Source organism: Leuciscus leuciscus (assembly GCF_965113295.1).
Source record: "Leuciscus leuciscus genome assembly, contig: HAP1_SCAFFOLD_550, whole genome shotgun sequence".
In the NCBI taxonomy this organism is placed as follows: Eukaryota; Metazoa; Chordata; class Actinopteri; order Cypriniformes; family Leuciscidae; genus Leuciscus; species Leuciscus leuciscus.
In genome coordinates, this window is record NW_028118189.1 from 16,743 (window position 1) to 36,659 (window position 19,917).

The 19,917-nt window shown below is 39.0% G+C and overlaps 1 protein-coding gene and 2 long non-coding RNA genes across 3 annotated transcripts; all 3 read right to left on the reverse strand.

The window, feature by feature from the left end:
* Positions 1-4,014: 4,014 nt before the first annotated feature.
* On the reverse strand, positions 4,015-6,327 carry LOC309491770 (uncharacterized protein; the record flags this gene model as incomplete). Its single annotated transcript, XM_082190808.1, has 5 exons — positions 4,015-4,941; positions 5,027-5,200; positions 5,339-5,611; positions 5,929-6,043; positions 6,265-6,327. The coding sequence occupies 5 exons, from the start codon at positions 6,325-6,327 to the stop codon at positions 4,751-4,753; spliced, it is 816 nt and encodes a 271-aa protein (XP_082046934.1). The 3' UTR covers positions 4,015-4,750.
* Positions 6,328-9,610: 3,283 nt separating this feature from the next.
* LOC309491769 lies at positions 9,611-13,990 on the reverse strand. Its single transcript, XR_014203295.1, has 3 exons — positions 13,854-13,990; positions 10,918-11,096; positions 9,611-9,694 (listed from the first exon to the last, which is right to left on the reverse strand). It is a non-coding gene; the product is annotated as an uncharacterized lncRNA (long non-coding RNA).
* Positions 13,991-18,365: 4,375 nt separating this feature from the next.
* On the reverse strand, positions 18,366-19,906 carry LOC309491771. The gene is made up of 3 exons (XR_014203296.1): positions 19,539-19,906; positions 18,800-18,847; positions 18,366-18,668 (listed from the first exon to the last, which is right to left on the reverse strand). It is a non-coding gene; the product is annotated as an uncharacterized lncRNA (long non-coding RNA).
* Positions 19,907-19,917: the final 11 nt, after the last annotated feature.

The following is a 19,917-nucleotide window of genomic DNA, read 5'->3' on the forward strand; positions in this document are numbered from 1 at the left end:
GCAGGTGCTCGAGTTCTTACCAGAACCAGGAAGTATGACCATATTAGCCCTGTTCTGTCAACACTGCAATGGCTCCCTATTGAACATCGTATACATTTTTAAATATTGCTGATTACTTACAAAGCACTAAATGGTTTAGCTCCGCAGTACTTGAGCGAGCTCTTAACGCATTATAGTCCTTCACGTCTATTGCGATCTCAAAATTCCGACCAGTTGATAATACCTAGAATATCAAAATCAACTGCTGGCGGTAGATCCTTTTCCTATGTAGCACCAAAACTTTGGAACAGTCTTCCTAACATTGTCCGGGAAGCAGACACACTCTGTCAGTTCAAAGCTGGACTAAAAACACATCTCTTTGACCTAGCATACACCTAACACATTATAGACTTTTATAATTCAATGTTAAGCTACATAGATTAGGTCAGCCGGAACCGGGAACACTTCCCATAAATCCTGATGTACTCGTTACATCATAAGAAGAATGGCGTCTATGCTAATATTGTTGAAGAATTTTCCCTTGATTCATGTCTAAGTATGATGCAATGAAAAATTACAAGCATGAAAAAATAGGTCTGGAAAGGATGAGAGAATGGAAAAATACCCAGTATGCATAAGAAATGCAAGGTGTCAAAATACTGTATGAAACAGGACACCATTATGTAAGGTTTTGAGATGTTTGACCAATAGAGCTAATTGTGTCAAGGTCACCAGGCGTGACAGAGGGGAAGAGATAGATTTGAGAGTATCTATTGGAGACTTGATGATATGAAAAAAGTATAAGACATGAACACTGGCCAATGTAACTTTGGATGTCCGGATGGCCAGCCGGCTTCTCCTTTATTGTTTGTTCAATAAAGTTAATTCTTCTGACCTGGAACCTCGACTCTGAGAAACTTCTTTGAGATCTGAGCCAAGAAGGAACTATGAATTTGCCACAACATAATTGGCGAAGCCCGAGCCAGGAGTGGAAAAGGGGTCAAGACAAGAGGTGACTGGGGAGGGCGTGCTGGCGGAGGCCTCACAAAACAAAGGTGCACCATAAAAAAGAGGTAAGCAGTTTTTGCTTATATTTGTTTTGTGCGGCTCCTGGCAGGCGTCTGATTGGTCATGGCTTTAGATAAGAGACCCCACCAAAAAGAACGATTACAAAAAGAACAAAAAGCATGCATTAAGTGTTTTGTCTGTCTGCATGCAGGAGAGAGTGCTCGTCTTGTCTGCTGTCTGTCTGAATGCAAGGAGTGTGATTGTTGAGAAGTAAAGTGTCTTTGTCTGTTGTTTGTCTCTTTATGTACGCGAGAAGCGCGTTGTTTGTCTAAACGCAGAAGTGCGTTCTTTATGTACGCGAGAAGCGCGTTAAACGCAGAAGTGCGTTCTTTATGTACGCGAGAAGCGCGTTGTTTGTCTAAACGCAGAAGTGCGTTCTTTATGTATGCGAGAAGCGCGTTGTTTGTCTAAACGCAGAAGTGCGCTCTTTATGTATGCGAGAAGCGCGTTAAATGTACAGTATGGAATTTTTCGGCACTAGGGGTCGTTAACCTATTTACAATAACAAAGGCGTAGTTTGATGACAGAGGGCTCTGGTTCATAGCTCTGGTTGCCATGGCAGTACGAGCGGAAACCAGGGACAACGCGGATATGACGCCATTGACGGCGACAAAACGGAAATAAAGAAACGGGACGTTTCTCGAATGAAATTACACATTTCTCCTGGTTTGAAAGTTGTTGGAAACAGTCGGGATAATGTAAGTACACAACTAAAAAATATATATAACATAGATATAGTGATTTTTGCTATTTTTAAAGCAAAAAAGTTACATATTGTGGCTTTAAACGCAGAAGTGCGTTCTTTATGTACGCGAGAAGCGCGTTGTTTGTCTAAACGCAGAAGTGCGTTCTTTAAATTTCTGCAGTAGGCTATTTAATTTATTACAACATCATAATCAGTATTGAGATGAAAGTGCTATAAAAGTAGGCTATTGGTGGGGTTTTTTTTGTGTTTTTTTTGCAAAAAAAGCAAAGTTGTAGGCTTGTATGATTTTTCAGGTCAAGAAAGAACTATGACAAAAAAGTGAATTGAATTCACACAAATAATTTTTTCATCCTCTGTGTCAACAATCAACATACATTATGTGCATAAGGACATCAGACTTCAGAGATCAGAAAGACCGGAGACATGAGCCTGAGAAATCGTTAAAGCCAGGAACATTTCCAGCCTGACCATCAATATAATTTAAAAGTCTAATGTTTTCTTGTCATAAAACCAGGGAGATGTAGGTTTCCTATGTTTCCCTGACAATATGGAACGTGCCAGGACACTGAGGACATCAATCTGGTCACCCCGGAGTGACTTGACTGTGGGCGGTTTACTAAGGCCTATGACAGTGGTAGGAAATCTAAGGCCTGGCTGTGCAAGGTGGGCCACATGTGGCCTGATGTGCTGTTTAATCTGGCCTATGTCTTCATGATCAAAGGCCTCTGGTCTTAATTGTCAGGAAAATGTTGCATTATTCATGAAATACACTCAGTCCCCACTTATTCTAACCCTAACCCTTACTCTATCTTTATTCTCCATGCCAAGTATGAGCTCTTATCCTCAGGCATAAGATATAGGGGATCCCAATGTAAACTAAATATTTCTAAACTATAGGCCTAATTTAAATTTACCTCAATTAAACATTTTAATAATGTTGCTTAAGGCTGCAGCGGTTGTGCAATAGCTTCATGACATAATGCATATAGGGTTGTGTGTAGGTTGAAAGATGAGCAATAGACTGTGGCTTTGATGTGCTTCAGTCTGGCTACATATCACTTTGTTTATGTTGTTTTTTATTGTAAGTATATGTCGGATGTATGATAAAATAATATGTTAAGTTTTATGTGTGAAGTATTTGAACTCAAGGCAAATATCCCTCTGGGGACAATAAAGGAGGCTATCGCCTGCAAAATGGGCTTCATGATTATATGTAAAAATGTAAACGTTGTCATAGGACTATAGCAAGCACATCATTGGAAAGGTCTCAAACCTCAACAGTAACATATGTCAGTCTGAAGAGGATACATTACTCCTGATTTGAATTATTGACCTCTGCTCTGAACCTTGAACCCAGTACATGTTTGTACAGGCTTGTCATTTAGCAACAGAATGTGCTACACACATAGGACCAGCTCTTATAGAAAGCTCTGGACCTTAGCTGTCATGCAGATATGGTCTCCAATGTTTAACCACTGTAAGCACTGTCAAATGTGGTAATAAGCTATTTTGACTTATTTAACGATTCAATTTTTAAAATCTGATGAGACCAGTGTGTTCCCCATCCCCCCCAAAAACAGGGTATATCCAAAATTCTACACTGCCAACTTCTACTTATGAGAAATATACCAATATATTTTGAAACTACAACTTCAACTAGAGACACCCACAGAACACAGTTACAAAGCTAGTGTTACTTGTAGTTCTTCCGGGCTGGGTGGGTGGACTTGTTCGACGACTCTGTTTTTCTGCTGTCTGCTGTGAATGGGCTTCAACTACACTCGAAAAGTTCAAAACTGAGCAAAGTGTTGTTGCTGGTGACAAAACCACTGATTAAATATGTACATTGAAGCTATACTGGCGTTAAAGACCCCCTGACCTGCATTGAGGGATATGGGATTCATATGTGACCCGCTCAGCCCACATTGTAGTGTTCTGTCTGACTGCATACTGTAATGTTTCACCAATAATAATACTGAAATGACATAATTAAAATAATGTAATGAATACCATGATAACATCTAAATAAATGTTGATAGATGTAGCATTATAGTTCTAAAAATATCAATAAACAAAGCAATCCAGCTTCCCTGGCAATAAGACAGAAATAATAACATTAAAGAAATACATATAAACCATATGATCTCATGAATAAATGTTATCTGTGTATCCATGTAAGATGTATCTAGGAGATGGAGGAAACTGTCATGATGAAATGTCTTCTTCCCCCTAGTATAAACACTGTACTTAAGACGACACACCACATTTTAGGCATTTATTAGCTTATACAAAAACAACACACATAGCTCAGACACATAACAAAAATCACAAATGCAAAAAGTGAAGAGCATGTCGAGTGATTACAAAGGCCTGGTAGGGACTGACCCTGTGATACATGATGGGCCGCTATGGAGTGATTTGCAGTGGTGGTAGTGCAAAAGTAAACATTGCAGGGATTTAATCAGTGCAAAGCTGTGCATGTTTAATATGACTATGGAAAAAAAGAGTGTAATAGTATTGCTTAACAAAAACAATACAAAGAAGATCAAATAAATAGAACAACAGAAACTTAAATATATTTATAAAAAATAAAAAAAAGATTATACAAGCCAACAGGGGTAAATGTTGGGACCACAGCCCAGAATGTGTAGAGGGGCTAATGTAGCCTGTAAGACAGTGAAATGGATAGTGGATACTAGACAATAGACAAAGTGATGTGATGGTTGGCGCAGGGTGAGACTCATGCTGAAAAGTCCATTTCTCCCCTAACCTTTTCTGTGACATTGAGTTGCTGGTTTGCCCTGGGGACAAATGACCTCCTCGTTTTTGAGCATGACAGAAGACTGCTACTGCAAATTATCCTCAGTTTGTTAAATGATTAACCTCAGCTCCATGCCAAACACAGAGCCAGCTTTCCTTACCAACCTGTCCCAGCGGCCCTCTTCTTAATGCTGCCTCCCCAGCACACAACCGCATAAAAAAGGACTCTGGCCATGTTTAGTCTTGCTCAGAGTCACTGCTGGTATGGTACTCCTCAGAATCACTATCGAAGTTAATTTCGGTTTCAGTCAGAACTTGAACATAACATTTCTTTGCATGCTTTGCCAGGCTGTTGCTTGCTTCCTTGTTCTTCATCGTCAAGCTCTGTAGACCTCGGATACCATCTTGAAGCAGGCCCCACGTCTCACCTTACATGTTAAAACACATTGAGCCTCTATTAATCAGAAACATTCAGAAACATTGTAATGTATGCCAAGTATAACAAATACATACCTGATGTCACATTAGAAAGCTGGGATGACATCTGCTTCAGGGTGTCTGCACGGGTGCAAAGAGACTTCCAATGCTTGTTCATCTCTGCAATAAGAATCCTCTTCTCCTGCTCAAGTCTCCTTACTGCCATCACAATGTCGAACGCCTTCCTCTTTGTCCTTAGATCTACAGAGTCTGAAATACATAGATGAAACATAAGTCGGTTGTAATTAAGATTAGTATTTCAATATTTTCTGGGGTTACAATCGAGGCATGACAGATTTTGTCCTACTATGTGACTATTTCACAAAGTCAACGGAATTGTGTACATACCACCGTGTGTAAGCTGCCATGGCCAAACAATCTCGTCAGATAGAATGGTGTCCAATGTCAGTTTTTCTGCATTAGGAACCAAGGTGTTATACTTCTCCACTACAGAATTTAAGATTTTTTTTTCCTCCCTGATCTTTCGGCGGATTCGGGCACGTCCTTTGCATCCGTCACTGTCCTTATAAAGACGCTGGGACCTCCTCTTAACACTTGCCACCAGCTCCTCTATTGGGCTGGCAACAGCGGCAACATCAGCATCATTTGGGGATGTTGTTGCTGAGAGGAAGAAATGAAGAGATAAGAAATATGCTTCTTGATTCCATGAAAAAATATTTTTGGTGTATGAGCAAAATAAAGCCTCAACAATCTTTTCATATTTCTCTGTAACTGAGAGGCTACACTTGTAGCTAAATTTGAGTATAGTTAGGTTCTTTATTGTCCCCATGGGGATAATCTTGTCCACACGTCATCAGCAATCAGAGTATGTGCTCTTTGACTACGATTACAATGAGCCTCTTTGGAATTGCAGCCAAGCTTAGTCAGAAGTGATACATCAAGCACCATATCAAACAGTATAAAACAGTATATCCTACCTTCTGCCCACTCATTGACATCAAAGATCCACCTCTCCAGTTGACTGTCTGAGATGTCCATTACCGTTTTCATGGCCTCCAGGTTATGCAACTGGCATTGCAGGGCTATTTTGGCCTTCAAACATAAATGACAATGAGGGAAACGCCTACAACTTTGACAATTGTTGATAAGGATTGTGAAGTACCTTCACTATTAGAAAACCACATACAACACTAATTAAATATACAGTATATTCGTATATACGTGGACTATCAATATATATGGTATGAACATTTAATATTTTATTTTACAATATCGCTATGCATTTTTGCATAAGGGAAAACTGGTGTCTTTACCTTCCGATATCGGCGGGCAAGGGTAGAAGCCAAGTTGTCAAACTTTTGTTGGTTCCAGCGCATGTCTATGCGTCCTGCAAAAATAAAAAATATGAGATTATCACCTTTCTTTCCAGTAGCAGTAGGAGAAGAAACTGTGCAGACTTGAATCACAAACTTTTCAGAGATAATAACTTACAGTACTATGGAACTATTAATCTGCTGTCTTGTGCCATTTGATTACTGTCCCATGAAAGGGTTAGGTAAATAGCACAGGATAGTGAAGAAATAGTCAAGTCAAGTCAAGTTTATTTGTATAGCGCTTTTCACAATACAGATTGTATCAAAGCAGCTTCACAGTATTAAATTAAAATAATACAACAAAGTTTGTTTCAAGAGGAATTTATTGATTGATAAAATTAAATTAAATATCCCCAAAATATCCCCAACTGAGCAAGCCAAAGGCAACAGTGGCAAGGAACCGAAAAACTCCATCAAGTGACCAAATGGTGTCCTAAAACTCCATCAGGTGACCTAATGGAGAAAAAAAAAAACCTTGGGAGAACCCAGGCTCAGTCGGGGGCCAGTTCTCCTCTGGCATTTATGAGCTAGAGGCCGGATTGTAGTTTGAACTGTGGGATTATATGAATGCCTGGCTGAAGAGATGCGACTTTAATCTAGTTTTAAACTGGGAGAGCGAGTCTGAGCAACGAACAGTATCAGGAAGACTATTCCAGAGTTTTGGAGCCAAATGTGAAAATGCTCTCCCTCCTTTGGTGGTTCTGGATATCCTAGGTATGACCAAAAGCCTTGAATTTAGTGATCTTAAAGAGCGCGATGGATTATAGGGTGATAGAAGATCCGTTAAATAGACTGGAGCTAAGCCGTTTAGGGCTTTATAAGTCAGTAGCAATATCTTATAATTAATACGGAACTTTATAAGTAACCAATGCAGTGATGATAAAATCGGTGTTATATGATCATATTTTCTTGATCTCGTAAGAACTCTAGCGGCGGCATTTTGGACTAACTAGCTTGTTTATTGAGGATGCAGGACAACCAGCTAATAAAGCATTACAGTAATCCAGTCTCGAGGTCATGAATGCATGAACTAACTTTTCTGCATCAGAAACTGATAGCATATTACGTAGCTTAGCAATGTTTCTAAGGTGGAAAAAGGCTGTTTTTGTAACATATGAAATATGATTTTCAAAAGACAGGTTGCAATCGAGTATAACACCCAGGTCTTTTACTGTAGAGGATAATGTAACAGGACATCCTATGATGTTAAAGTTGTATTGTGCGAGGTTTTGTGGGCGGTTTTTTGAACCGATAAGTATTACCTCTGTCTTGTCTGGATTTAATAAAAGAAAATTACGCGTCATCCAATCTTTTATATCTTTAACACACTCTGTCAATTTGGAAAATTTTGCGTTTTCATCCGGCCGTGATGAAATATATATTTGAGTGTCATCAGCATAACAATGGAAACTAATTCCATGTTTCCTTATAATATTTCCAAGTGGCATCATATATATTGAAAATAACAGAGGGCCTAATACAGATCCCTGCGGCACTCCATAGTTTACTGGAGTTATGATCGATTTTTCTCCATTTAAATAGACAAAATGGTAGCGGTCAGATAGGTATGATTTGAACCAGCTTAGTGCTTGTCCTTGAACACCAGTATAATTTTGTAGTCGATCTAAGAGTATTGTGTGATCTATAGTATCGAACGCAGCACTAAGATCATGTAAAACTAGTATTGAGATACAGCCTTGGTCAGAAGCTAAAAGTAAATCATTTGTGATTTTAACGAGCGCAGTTTCAGTGCTATGATGCGGTCTGAATCCAGACTGAAACTTTTCATAGATATCATTTTGTTGCAAGAAAGAGCCCAGTTTCTAATATTTTAGACATAAATGGAAGATTTGAAATGGGTCTATAATTTGCTAGATTATTATGATCTAATTGTGGTTTCTTAATGAGAGGTTTTATAACTGCCAGTTTAAATGTTCTTGGAACATGACCTAAAGATAAAGACGAGTTAATAATATTGAGGAGAGGCTCTTCCACTACAGGTAACACTTCTTTCAGTAGTTTAGTTGGTATAGGATCTAATAAACATGTTGTTGTTTTAGATGAAGTGATAAGTTTATTTAACTCTTTTTGTTCTATAGTAGTAAAGCACTGTAATTGTTCTTGCGGGGTGATAATTGAAGCTGAATTATAAGGCGCGATTGAAGATTGAACGTTTACAATTGTGGTTCTGATGCTTTCTATTTTCTCAGTGAAGAAGTTCATGAAATCATTACTACTGAACTGTAACGGGATATTTTGTTCGGGTGACGTCTGTTTATTTGTTAGTCTAGCCACGGTGTTAAATAAAAACCTTGGATTGTTTTGCTTGTTTTCTATTAGTTTGCGGAGGTGCTCAGCCCTGGCCGCTTTTAGGGCCTTTTTATAACGTGACATACTGTCTTTCCACGCGATTCTAAAGAATCGATGTGTATTTTTTAATATTGCACTGCCCTTCCTTATTATCCTCACATCAAATAAAATAGGATGATGGTATTGTAATCGATCCATCCATTTATGTTGAATATTCTGAGCTTTATATTTTCAGAGTCAGCATATATGCATGAGCTCAAAGTGGCTCACCATTGTCATCAGGATCAAAATTGACTGGTTACCTTACCTGCTTTTGACATGTGCTTTGTCGTAACAGCAATCCTCGAGAGGAAGGCGTTGCACTGCTCCACCTCTTCCCCAAGAGTCGAACCAGCCCCCTCCTGATATGCTCCACTCCATTTTACCTTTAGAAAAGAAAACAAAAAAAGAAAACCTAAGTGGCAACAATCTTATGCAGGATTTCAGGGAAAGAAAATGTCATGGACAATCATTTTTTCTTACCTCACATTTGAAATCATGAGCTTTGGCATGAAAAACAGAAAGAAATGGCCTCATGGTGAGGAGATCCTGAAGCTCAGGGCATTTCTCTGTCACTCTCTGGAGGTAAGGCCAGTATTTGCATGCCACATCCATTGCAAAAAATGTAACTGGCTTACAGGCCATTTGCTTTTGTAGGTACAGGGGGTAGGCAAAAATCTCCCCCCTGAACATATTGAGGGCACGAAGGAGAACCCCATGACGACATACAGCGAGTTCCAGGCCCTCCTCGTCTGTTTTTCCTGAGGACTTCTGAGACGTTTCATGCGCCGATGACCATTGCCCTCCACAGACACCTCTTCCAGAGACCTAAAACATGGAAGATGAACAGTCCAAACTTGTTCAAACAAAGTACTCTGTAGGACGTGGTGTTTTATAGGTAAATATAGTGAAGTTGTGCAAGTTTACATGACTGGTCGAGGTATGGACATAGTCCACGAATTTTGCAACGTCATCATCATTCGCGATGAACACGCCATCAAAGATGGCTTTTTCCTCCGATCTAAATAAAAGAGATACATATTAAAGGTGCTGTAAGCGATGCCACGCGTTTTTTAGGCCAAACATTTTTTTGTCACATACAGCAAACATCTCCTCACTATCCGCTAGCTGCCTGTCCCCTGAACACACTGTAAAAAAACACGGTCTCTGTAGACACCACAGGCTCCACAAACGGCAACAAAAAGAAACTGGGCTCACCCGCACCACGAAACACAACAAACAGTGTTCCAGCCAATCACCGACAAGAAGTATTTGAGGGTGGGGTTTAGGGGGTTAGTGCGCGTGCACATGAAGTGGGTGTGTGGAGGAGAGAGAAGCATGAAGAGGGAAGTTTGAATTATGGCCGAAACACGACATTCCGATGAACAAATTGCAAAGAAGAGGGACAAGGATAAGGAACACGTGAAGTCCCGAATTTACATCGGAAAAACCTTTTAAAGGTGGGAGAACTCCGCCGGGCAGAAGGGCTTCCGATCCACATTCAGTTGCTCTGTTTTTGCAGAACAGGTAAATCCATATTTCTTTCTAAATTGACGTTAATGTTCGCCAAACCAACACAAGGATGTAATTAGCTAGAACTATGCAGTCAGCGTTAACTTTGGTGAATACAACATATATGTTTCTAGCAGAGCTCAATCTCTATTGTAAATGATCAAGCAAATTCACAGTAGGGCGACAATTTGTGTGAATGATTGTTTTCATCCACTGTTTGTTATGAATTTGAATGTTCATTTATAGGCTGTTGACAACTTTGACTAAATTTGTTTACGCCGCCGCCGTTGTTTATGCTCACTGGGAAACGCGAAGCTACGTTATCTTGCTATTATTGCGTCCTTGTATGGGAGCTATAGTTATAGCTTCAGGTGGCAAAACGATTTTAAAATAATGTTTCTCTTTTTCTGCATTCTGTTCTGCAATATATAAAACCCTTTATCTAACTTGGCGACATTACACATTGAATGAAGTATCAGTAAAACTTAACTTTGTTTGTAATGACTACTTTGACTTTCCTTTATGCCGGAAGGGAGGGGAGGAGGGAGGAGACGGGATGAGGAGAAGGGAGGGTCTAGCTAGCCTCCGTTTTGTTTGACAACAATTCGAATGTCAACAAGAAGTTACGACTCCCGGCATCGCTTACAGCACCTTTAACTTTAAATATTCATATGATTTTGAATTCACAGCAGTTACTTTCAAAGTAATGGACCGTCAATGCACACACAGTACCTTGCTGCACTCTTGAATCTGTAGTGCTTACGGTTTCCATCAACGGATACTGCAAGCATGTCTGGGTTGCACGCTGGGCAGTCAAAGTGGTCCTCCTGGCATAATTTGTCCACTTCGAATCGGACAGCTTCCCACTCCAAGAAGCTTTTCCGGAAGCTGTCTGCTGTGATGTTTCCGCTCTGTGAGAAGAGTTCAGTAAAAGAGAACAAAAGAGAACAGTAAAACGGATCAAATTAAACAATATACTACACTGAAGTAAAATGTTCTAAATGGATACATTTTGGGATGTTTGTACAAACTTTGTTACCACTCCTTAGAATACATATCAAAGGAAATAAACAATGTGTAAACTTCACTCATACACTATACACTGGTGTATTTGGGGGACCTGGCCATTAAACATACAGGATATTGTTTGACATTCAGTCTAAATCTATACGCAAAGAGGGCTACAACGGCTTCCATACTGTTTAGAATTAAGCCTGTGCAATGTTTAGCCCATTAATCCAAGGGAACACTTCTGGGATCAGGAAATGATATTGGGGAGAAGATGTCAAAGTCGGTAGCCATTGGAGTTGAATTTGAGATCTTCAGAATGACCTGTTTTTCCATAAATGTCTCAGTGCAAACTGCTGATGAGAGAACATGCAGGGCAGGACTTAGGTTGGTGGAGGCCCCTGGGCTTGAGTCACTTTCGGGCCCTACCTTCTAGGCTATACATTACTTTAAATAGAACACAATGATACATACACAAGCTATGTATTAGAGCTACACAATTCTGGATAAACTGAGAATAAAAATAGAGATCACGATTCTGAACAAACAACTAAACAAAATAACATAATTTATGTTAATTGCTGAAGTCTATTAAAAATGTTTAATTAATCTGAATTATAAAAAAAAAAAAAAAAAAACTTTGGTTTGAATGAATGATTCAATTCCTCAATCAAATACACTTGCTTCATAGATGAATCAGCATTTTTTAACGAATCTCCTGAATGAACGATTCAATGACAAATGTTTTTTTAAAAGTCATTTGTCGCCATCTGGTGGCGTAACAATATAATCGATCCAATCGTTATTTGAAGTGCAAAGCTACTTTCAAAAGGTGACTGGTACCGTAGACAGTGTTACATGTTAAAAAAACGTAATAATTTATTTATATGACCACTGATTGAAGCTTGAAAAAGTTTTTTCCAATAAATAAATAATGATTAAAAAAGTTCAAAGTGATCATAAGTTTATTGCAATGCACAAATGTCTTGGTCAGAATGAGAATAAAACACTTATTTACCTGGAAAACATATGTTTTGATTGTGGCATTTCTTTGAGATTTAGAATCCAGTATTCCTATAGGCTAATTATTGTTTCTTTTATGAATTTAATAAAGAACTCTGTCTCGTATTCTGTCCAAACGATCCATGTAGGCTACTTTTGTGTCCATTCGTTTTTCCTTTTTTAACCCGTAATTGAAAAACGAAAAATGAACGGTTGTTGTCTTTTTAAAACGCAAAGTTGAACACCAAAATTTTAATTTGAACTGGCTACACAAACTGCTGCGCAAAAAAGTAAATATCGACGAATTTTCAGATTTTTGTTTATGACTTTTTGCCCCTTTATTAAACATTTAAAATATTCACAAATTAATATGGAAAACATGTCGATTTGACTGGTTTTCTAAGGCCAAATTAGAACATGGAATTGATGTTTTTCCCGCAGTGCTGAATGAGAAGAGCCATTAATATTATTAATAAACTATTGTTTTGGCTAAAATCACATCTCCATCTCCGCTGTTAAGCAGATGCGCTTTTGGAGAGAAATGCACCTTTCATACGGATTAATCAGAAGGTATTAGCTTTCGATTCGAATTTGTTCGATTTAAAGTGGACATTTCAAGCTTTAGCCTACATAAGCTATATTTTGTTTCAGTTCTCGCGCTCCAGTTTACGGAGATCATGAAAGCGTCTGATTGTTTTATTTTATTTTACAAAAGCACAACATTTTCTTGTTATTGTGAGTTTACACAAATAAAAGTAGATGGGAATAATGTATTATTATTTTCTGTATGACAAGAAATGATAGAGTAGCCTAGGCTATTTTAAGTTGTTTCCACTGTTGATAGGAAAATGCAAGTGTTCGCGCTCGCGCCTCCGTGTCATGCAGTGCGCGCTCCACACTCAGCTTTGTTCCTTTTTTGCATAAAAGCCTCTTCTAAATATAGCCTATTAAATGTTATAATAAAATAATATAAAATTATTATTATTTGCGTAGCTATACATGGACCTCAAACACACCGCGTCTTCTAAGTCAGGTGACTGTAAATGCGCAAAAACGGTTTCCATAGCAGTTTTGCGAAATATTCCTTTTTCGAATTGCCTGAAAAACCTCCTCATGAGAGCGTAAAAACTTTTTTGCGATAAACGGGAGTTTTTGCGAAATTGACGTGTTTCCATTGTGCTTATTTTCAATTCGCAATTTCAATTTGCGCAATTTGAAGGGTAATGGAAACGCGGCTACTGTCTAATGCGGACAGGTTTTTTCAACGGTTCGGCAGTAAACGAGGCACTACGTAACTGCCAATAACCAATCAGCAAACCTCAAGATGACTGACATTTAATTTAGCTAATTAAATTACATTTTTCATGGCAGGGCAGGGCCAGGTAACAATGCTAGACCAATCAACAAACTTTAAATGAAAAATTAAATGACTGACATATTATTGAAAAAATCAAACGTAAACGGGCGGGGCCCCCTATTGGGCGGGGCCCATGGGCTTGAGCCCAGTCAAGCCCAATGGTAAGTCCGGCCTTGAGAACATGAGTTTATGGTTGTCTATAAAGGGTCTAATGGCTCTGTTCATGTGTACTATCATCATCATCATCATGCCCTCATAGTATTATATATGGAGTTACGCAATTATTACCACAAATACTTACACGGCCAAAGCGAACAGTGCGTTGATCCAGCATTCTAAGAAATGCTTGGCTAGACATCCCTGGTGCAGCCATCTTCAGCTCTTCAAAAGAAAAAAGGACATCTGTTGCGTACACAGTTGAATAGTGAGAAGTGGCAGGCCAGTTGTCATTACGGATCAGGTCATCCACTCCAGGACTCCAAGTGGCTTCACATGCTTTGCATATAATCTGAGGCAATCTGAGATCATATCGCCCTGGAAAAAGAAGGAAATATATACACTAAGTTAATTCTGACAGACCAAACTGTGTCATTCTGACAACTGATATGGGAACATTTGACTAAGGATGGATCAGGAGGACACTTCTACAAACATTTTGTCAGGCAAATTAACTATCCCCATTCAAACAAAGGTTAATTGTTTTCCTCCACATAGGTGGGCCCAGCCAATCTAATCAACACACAACCTATTGACACCTCTGGATTTCCATCCATGATAAAGAAAATCAGAGAAAATCAAAAAGAAAATTCTACAGAAGTGACCCCCACCCAAACCCATAAAGTTCTTCTTACCATTCATTGTAACCACAACTATGGACTGTCCTGCGATGACACTGGATGATACTTGTAGACAACCGCATATTGTCTCTGGCATCTCCAAAGGAACAAGACGCTCTTAAAACAAACAAAAAAACACATGGATGAGAATTAAACAATAACATTTATTTACTGGAAACTATTTTAAACAAGATGCACTTGACGGCTTCATCGACCGATCAGAAAACAGCATTTCGTTTTTCAGTCAAGTCTAAGAATGTGACTTAAAAACTACAACTTACCACACTGGGTTAGAACCCTCTCCACAACACAAGTTGTGGGAGGCAATGGATGAAAAAATGCAAGTGTCATCGAATCCCTGTTGTGGAACACTTGACCTTGGTGGACCCTGACATCACACTGGCCACAGAGGAATGGGTGTGGTCGGCAGTCACAACAACGGATAACGGCTGGACCATTTCCACAATGTTGGCAGATCCGAGTTGCCGCATGTTGTCGAGCCACCATGGTGTTGACCAGTCGGGGTCTCTCTTTCTCCCACCACCCTGATATGAGGCTCTTTCGAGTCGACCAGTCTGCTGAGGCTTGAAGTGCCATTTCATCTTCATGTATGTCCTCACCCAGTGAGCGTTTAAGCTCTTGAAGGAAGGACTCTGTTAAAACAATGCACAATATTTAAAAACAGTAGCATTGAACAATGGCGATTTTATAATAAATGAACATACTGTTTTGAACCAGTGAAGTCAAAATAAATAACACACCTGCAGTAACGGAAGGAAAGTCAATGGTCATTTCCGCACTGGTTTCCGGAGCCCTGACATGAGAGACACCAGTCTTTCGACTCTGGCTGTGACTGGGACCTGCTGTAGCAAAAAAGCTGTTGCTTTTTACACTCAATGACACAAACTTTACCTGATGCTAGGCACAGGTACGTAATAATAACCTCAGATATATTCTAATTCAGACCCATGACTTGTGATTATGTTGTATACCTTTCCAAGATACAAAACTAGATCTGGAGTCTACATTTTAATAAACATTAATGTAGAAAAAATCTTACCTGCTTGTTTCCGGGATGATCTGAGAGAGAGAACACAATACAACAGTAGAGAGAGTAACAAAATACAAGACAAATGTGGCTCTTAAAAGTGCCTTTTTTTCGATGTAATGAGGTGATGTTTTTTTTTAAAAAGGACAGGGATTAAGGAACCTGCAGAGAAAGAGAAGAACAAATCAAAAAAGAATAGATCACCAAACTACATATTACAATATGAATAACTACTAGGCTAAGAAGTTAAGTAAATGGTGCTCTTGTTCATTCATGCAATCACAATATCATAAAAAATAAATGGCTTTAAAAATAAGTTTTTGTGTGAGCTAGGGTTCATGATATTTTGAACACATCCTTGTGTTTGGATAAACAAACAGGAATAACATGATCAGGATACTTGTATAAACTTTGCCTTGCCAGACTTAAACTATATATATATATATATATATATATATCCCCAATAATCCCTCAATAAGCATTTACACGTCCAAAATAAAATTATGAGTTTATTTCCACACAAAATGGACTATATAGGCGCTTGCAACAGACTCATTGCCACCAAAGCGCTTTACAGATTGCCTCACATTCACCCATTCATTCACCCATTCATTCACTCATTCATACACCGACGACGGTACCCTGATATATATATATAGGCCTACAACATGTTTTTTTTTTTTATAAACTCGTAATTGTATTACTTTTGGACGTATAAATGCTTATTCATTTCTCTTTCTTATGAGACTGTTGTAAGCGACTTACCGTGGTGGAATCGCGCTGGGCAATGGTTTCTGCGATGGTCGCACACAGTGACGTGTTGCACAAAATTGCGCCAAAATATCAATCATAATTAAAAAGTACAGTCTTAATATTTTTTTATAATATTTTTTAATATAATTTTAAAGGGTCAGCATAAATGTCTAAGTGAAGGAAACACGGGTATATGTAGCCATTACATTTAAACACACCACTTCCCAGAATGCATCCATCACTTTGCCAAAGGATATGTCCATATTAAGCAATATAAACATTTCTGCAGTAGGCTATTTAATTTATTACAACATCATAATCAGTATTGAGATGAAAGTTCTATAAAAGTAGGCGAATATTGTTTATTTATTTTTTTTGTCGCAAAAAAAAAAGCAAAGTTGTAGGCTCACTATAGTATAAGCAATTGCAAATTGAAATACCATCGGCAAAATATCCCACCTAAATTAAGGCATGTTTTAAGCCTACAGCAAATATGCAGTCCTGCAATTATGTCGTTTTAATGTAGGCCAAAATTATATATAAAAAAAAAAAAAAGAGAGAGAGAGAAAAAAGTCGTGATACCGATTTAGTCAAGGGTTTCTGCCCTACGAAAATGTATGGTCACCGCGCCAATGATTGTAACAGTATATGCGCCGCACGCTACTGTAAAATGCACATTTGCAGCATAATTAATCGCCTGAAACCATACTTTCCAGCTGGATGGATAACCCCCATTTCGTCAAAATCCAAAGATGAGGGATTTGCATTCAAATATCGGACGACCCTCTCCGTTGTCAAGCGACGAATGGGGGTAGCTACCCTCAACGTCGGCTTATGGACGTGAGGGGGAAATGATCAAACTATGTGATCTACAATTATAAAATATCCCACCTAAATTAAGGCATGTGTTAAGCATACAGCAAATATAAAGTCCTGTAATATATAATTTTAATGTAACCCAAAATTATATAAAAAAGAGAAAGGAAAAGTCGTTATACCGATTCAGACAAGGGTTTCTGCCCCACGAAAATGTATGCTCACCGCACCAATGAATGATTGTAACAATATGCGCCGCACGCTACTGCAAAATACACATTTGCAGCATAAAATCAGTCGCCTAAAACCATACTTTCCAGCGCAGGCAAACCGCTGGATGGGTAACCCCATTTCTTCAAAATTCAAAGATGAGGGATTTGCACTCAAATCTATCGGATGACCCTCTCCGTTGTCAAGCGACGAATAGGGGGTACCCTCAACGTCGGCCTTTGGTACGTGAGGGGAAAATGACCAAACGGCAGTATGTGACGAATAGGGGTGAGACCGTGTTGCAAACACATGTATGATGCGAAAACAAAACCATCGAGCGAAATACCGGAGTGAACATGGCTGTGAACGACTTTTGCAGATTATGTGAAGTAAATCTACGCATCCACGGTACAATCAGCGTCTACGTCACGGCTCTCAGCCCGCCCTCTGTTCGTTGATTGGCCGGCTGTTTTGAGGCCGGAGGAAAACAGGGAAAACGGTCGCTATCTCAGACTGAGTACAGAAGCGAACTGAAATTGAGCGGAAGTACGAAGTCTGACGTAGTCAGGCTAAGGCTGTGTGTCCACCAAACCGTTTTTAGCCAGAGTCCACCAAACCGTTTTTAGCCGTTTTCAGTAGAGATGCTTTGCTTGTTGTTATTATACGGAATATTCGCGAAAGTGTTACTAGTATCTCATTTCACAGATTGTTTGTTTCTGTGTTGTTTCTATATAAAAATGTCGATAGATTATAAAGTATTTGCTCTGGCTCTAGTTTAAAACTATTTTGTTTAATTATTATGCTTGTTGTTGTCATCTGTTTACTTTGTACGAGCAGAGTGTGGCGGTTGTGTGTTATTAGTCCCGCCCCTCCTCCACTGTGATTGGACGGCTGAGTAAAAAGTGACAGTGATGAGCACTGCATTTTACCCAAAGTTGAACATTCTTCAACTCTTGGCGACCGGTAAAGTGTCACTGAGTGTAAAACGCAAAAGGCGAAGCTTGAATTTCCAGGTATGTCCCTCTTTGGCGAATGTATTTTCAAGATAGTCCCGCCCCTCCTCCACTGTGATTGGACAGCTGGGTAAAATGTGACAGTGATGAGCGCTGCATTTTACCCAAAGTTGAACATTCTTCAACTCTTGGCGACCGGTAAAAAACGACGAATGCTCAGTGCATCAGCGTGAAAAAGACACTCAGCGGCGCTCCCACTGAAAACTATTGGAAAAATATGCCAGTCGCGTGAAAAAACGCTTTCGTGGACACAGGGCCTTATTCATTGTAGAATCAAAAAGGATTTAAATATTAATAATGAGTGAATGCAAGTACATTGATATAAAGCAAGACAGTTGAAAAGGCTTTAGAAAGACAAACCTCTCTCACTCTTCTTTTCAAAACCTTGGAGTAGTCAAAGTTGTTTTGCCTCACTCTCCTACAGCATTCTGGACACTCATCTGAAAGACAGTCAATATAACATTGAAATAAGTATACCAATATACCAGTATAGACAATACCTAACTGTGACGGCAGAATCAATGTGTAGTTGATACATCATATCATTTTAAATAGAGAAAATGTACTTAACACTTTTTTTTTTGCTTCATCTTGCTGGCTACCCTCTGTTGGACTGGATCTGTATAAAAAACATACAAGATACCACATTTTATTAAACACTATTTCTGTCAAGACCACTATCGTCAAATATGATTGACAGTTAGCATATAGTTTGGATTGGTGGTATGGTTCTGTTCTGGGCAAGAACTCCCAGCGCATCCATGCAGCCTAGCATAGAATCATAAGAGCAGACATAAAAGTATTGCAGATATCATTCATTCATTTGAATGTACAATATAATTAAGAGAATTTAAGTCTGATTCAGGGGTAATCAGAATGCTATAATGACTGACGAGAGGTGGAGCTGGGGATGGAGGAGGGTAATTCGCTCCTGAGAAACGCGATAGCTGCTGATAATACTGAAGGAGCTTATACATGTATACAGTAATAGGCGTTACTGTATATAGGCGTCGTATTCCTATAGGTAGACGTGGATCAGCTGATTCGAGCTTGACTAATGTGACCTGCCAGAACTGACGCTATGCTTAATATTTAAATACAGTAAGTTTACTAATTTACTAGTCTAAATTACTAATTTAGAATATACAGTATCGGTCAAAAGTTTGGACACGCTTTCCCATTCTCTTGGATGGGTAGGTGGGTTCAAACTTTTGACTGGTACTATATTAAAAAAACATAGTTCTGTGATAACATACTTATTAACACAGTTCTAATAAAACATTACTGACTAATAAGGAAATATACTTCACTTTGTCTTTTTTTTGCTTTCTGGCCCCAGGGTCTTGTGGCTTTTGATGAGCCTGTGGTCTCAGTGGCAGTAGCTTCTGGAGTGCCGTTGGTCTCAGTGGCTTCTGGAGGTGCTGTAGTTTCTGTGCTACTTGTGGCCTTCTTCTGTCTTTGAAAATGAACTTGCAGACAAGACAAACATCACACACAAGAAAAATTAAACGGTTTGCCTTAATCTCAGTGCCCCTTTATTCCATATAGCCTATGACTAATTATTGAACCACAAGGAAGAGGACCTGCGGGCGAGTGATGATAACAGGCTAGTATATATAATAAGATTGATTTGTACATTACAGGTGTGTTATGCTATGATTAAAAAGTAAAATTAATTATCTACAGTCT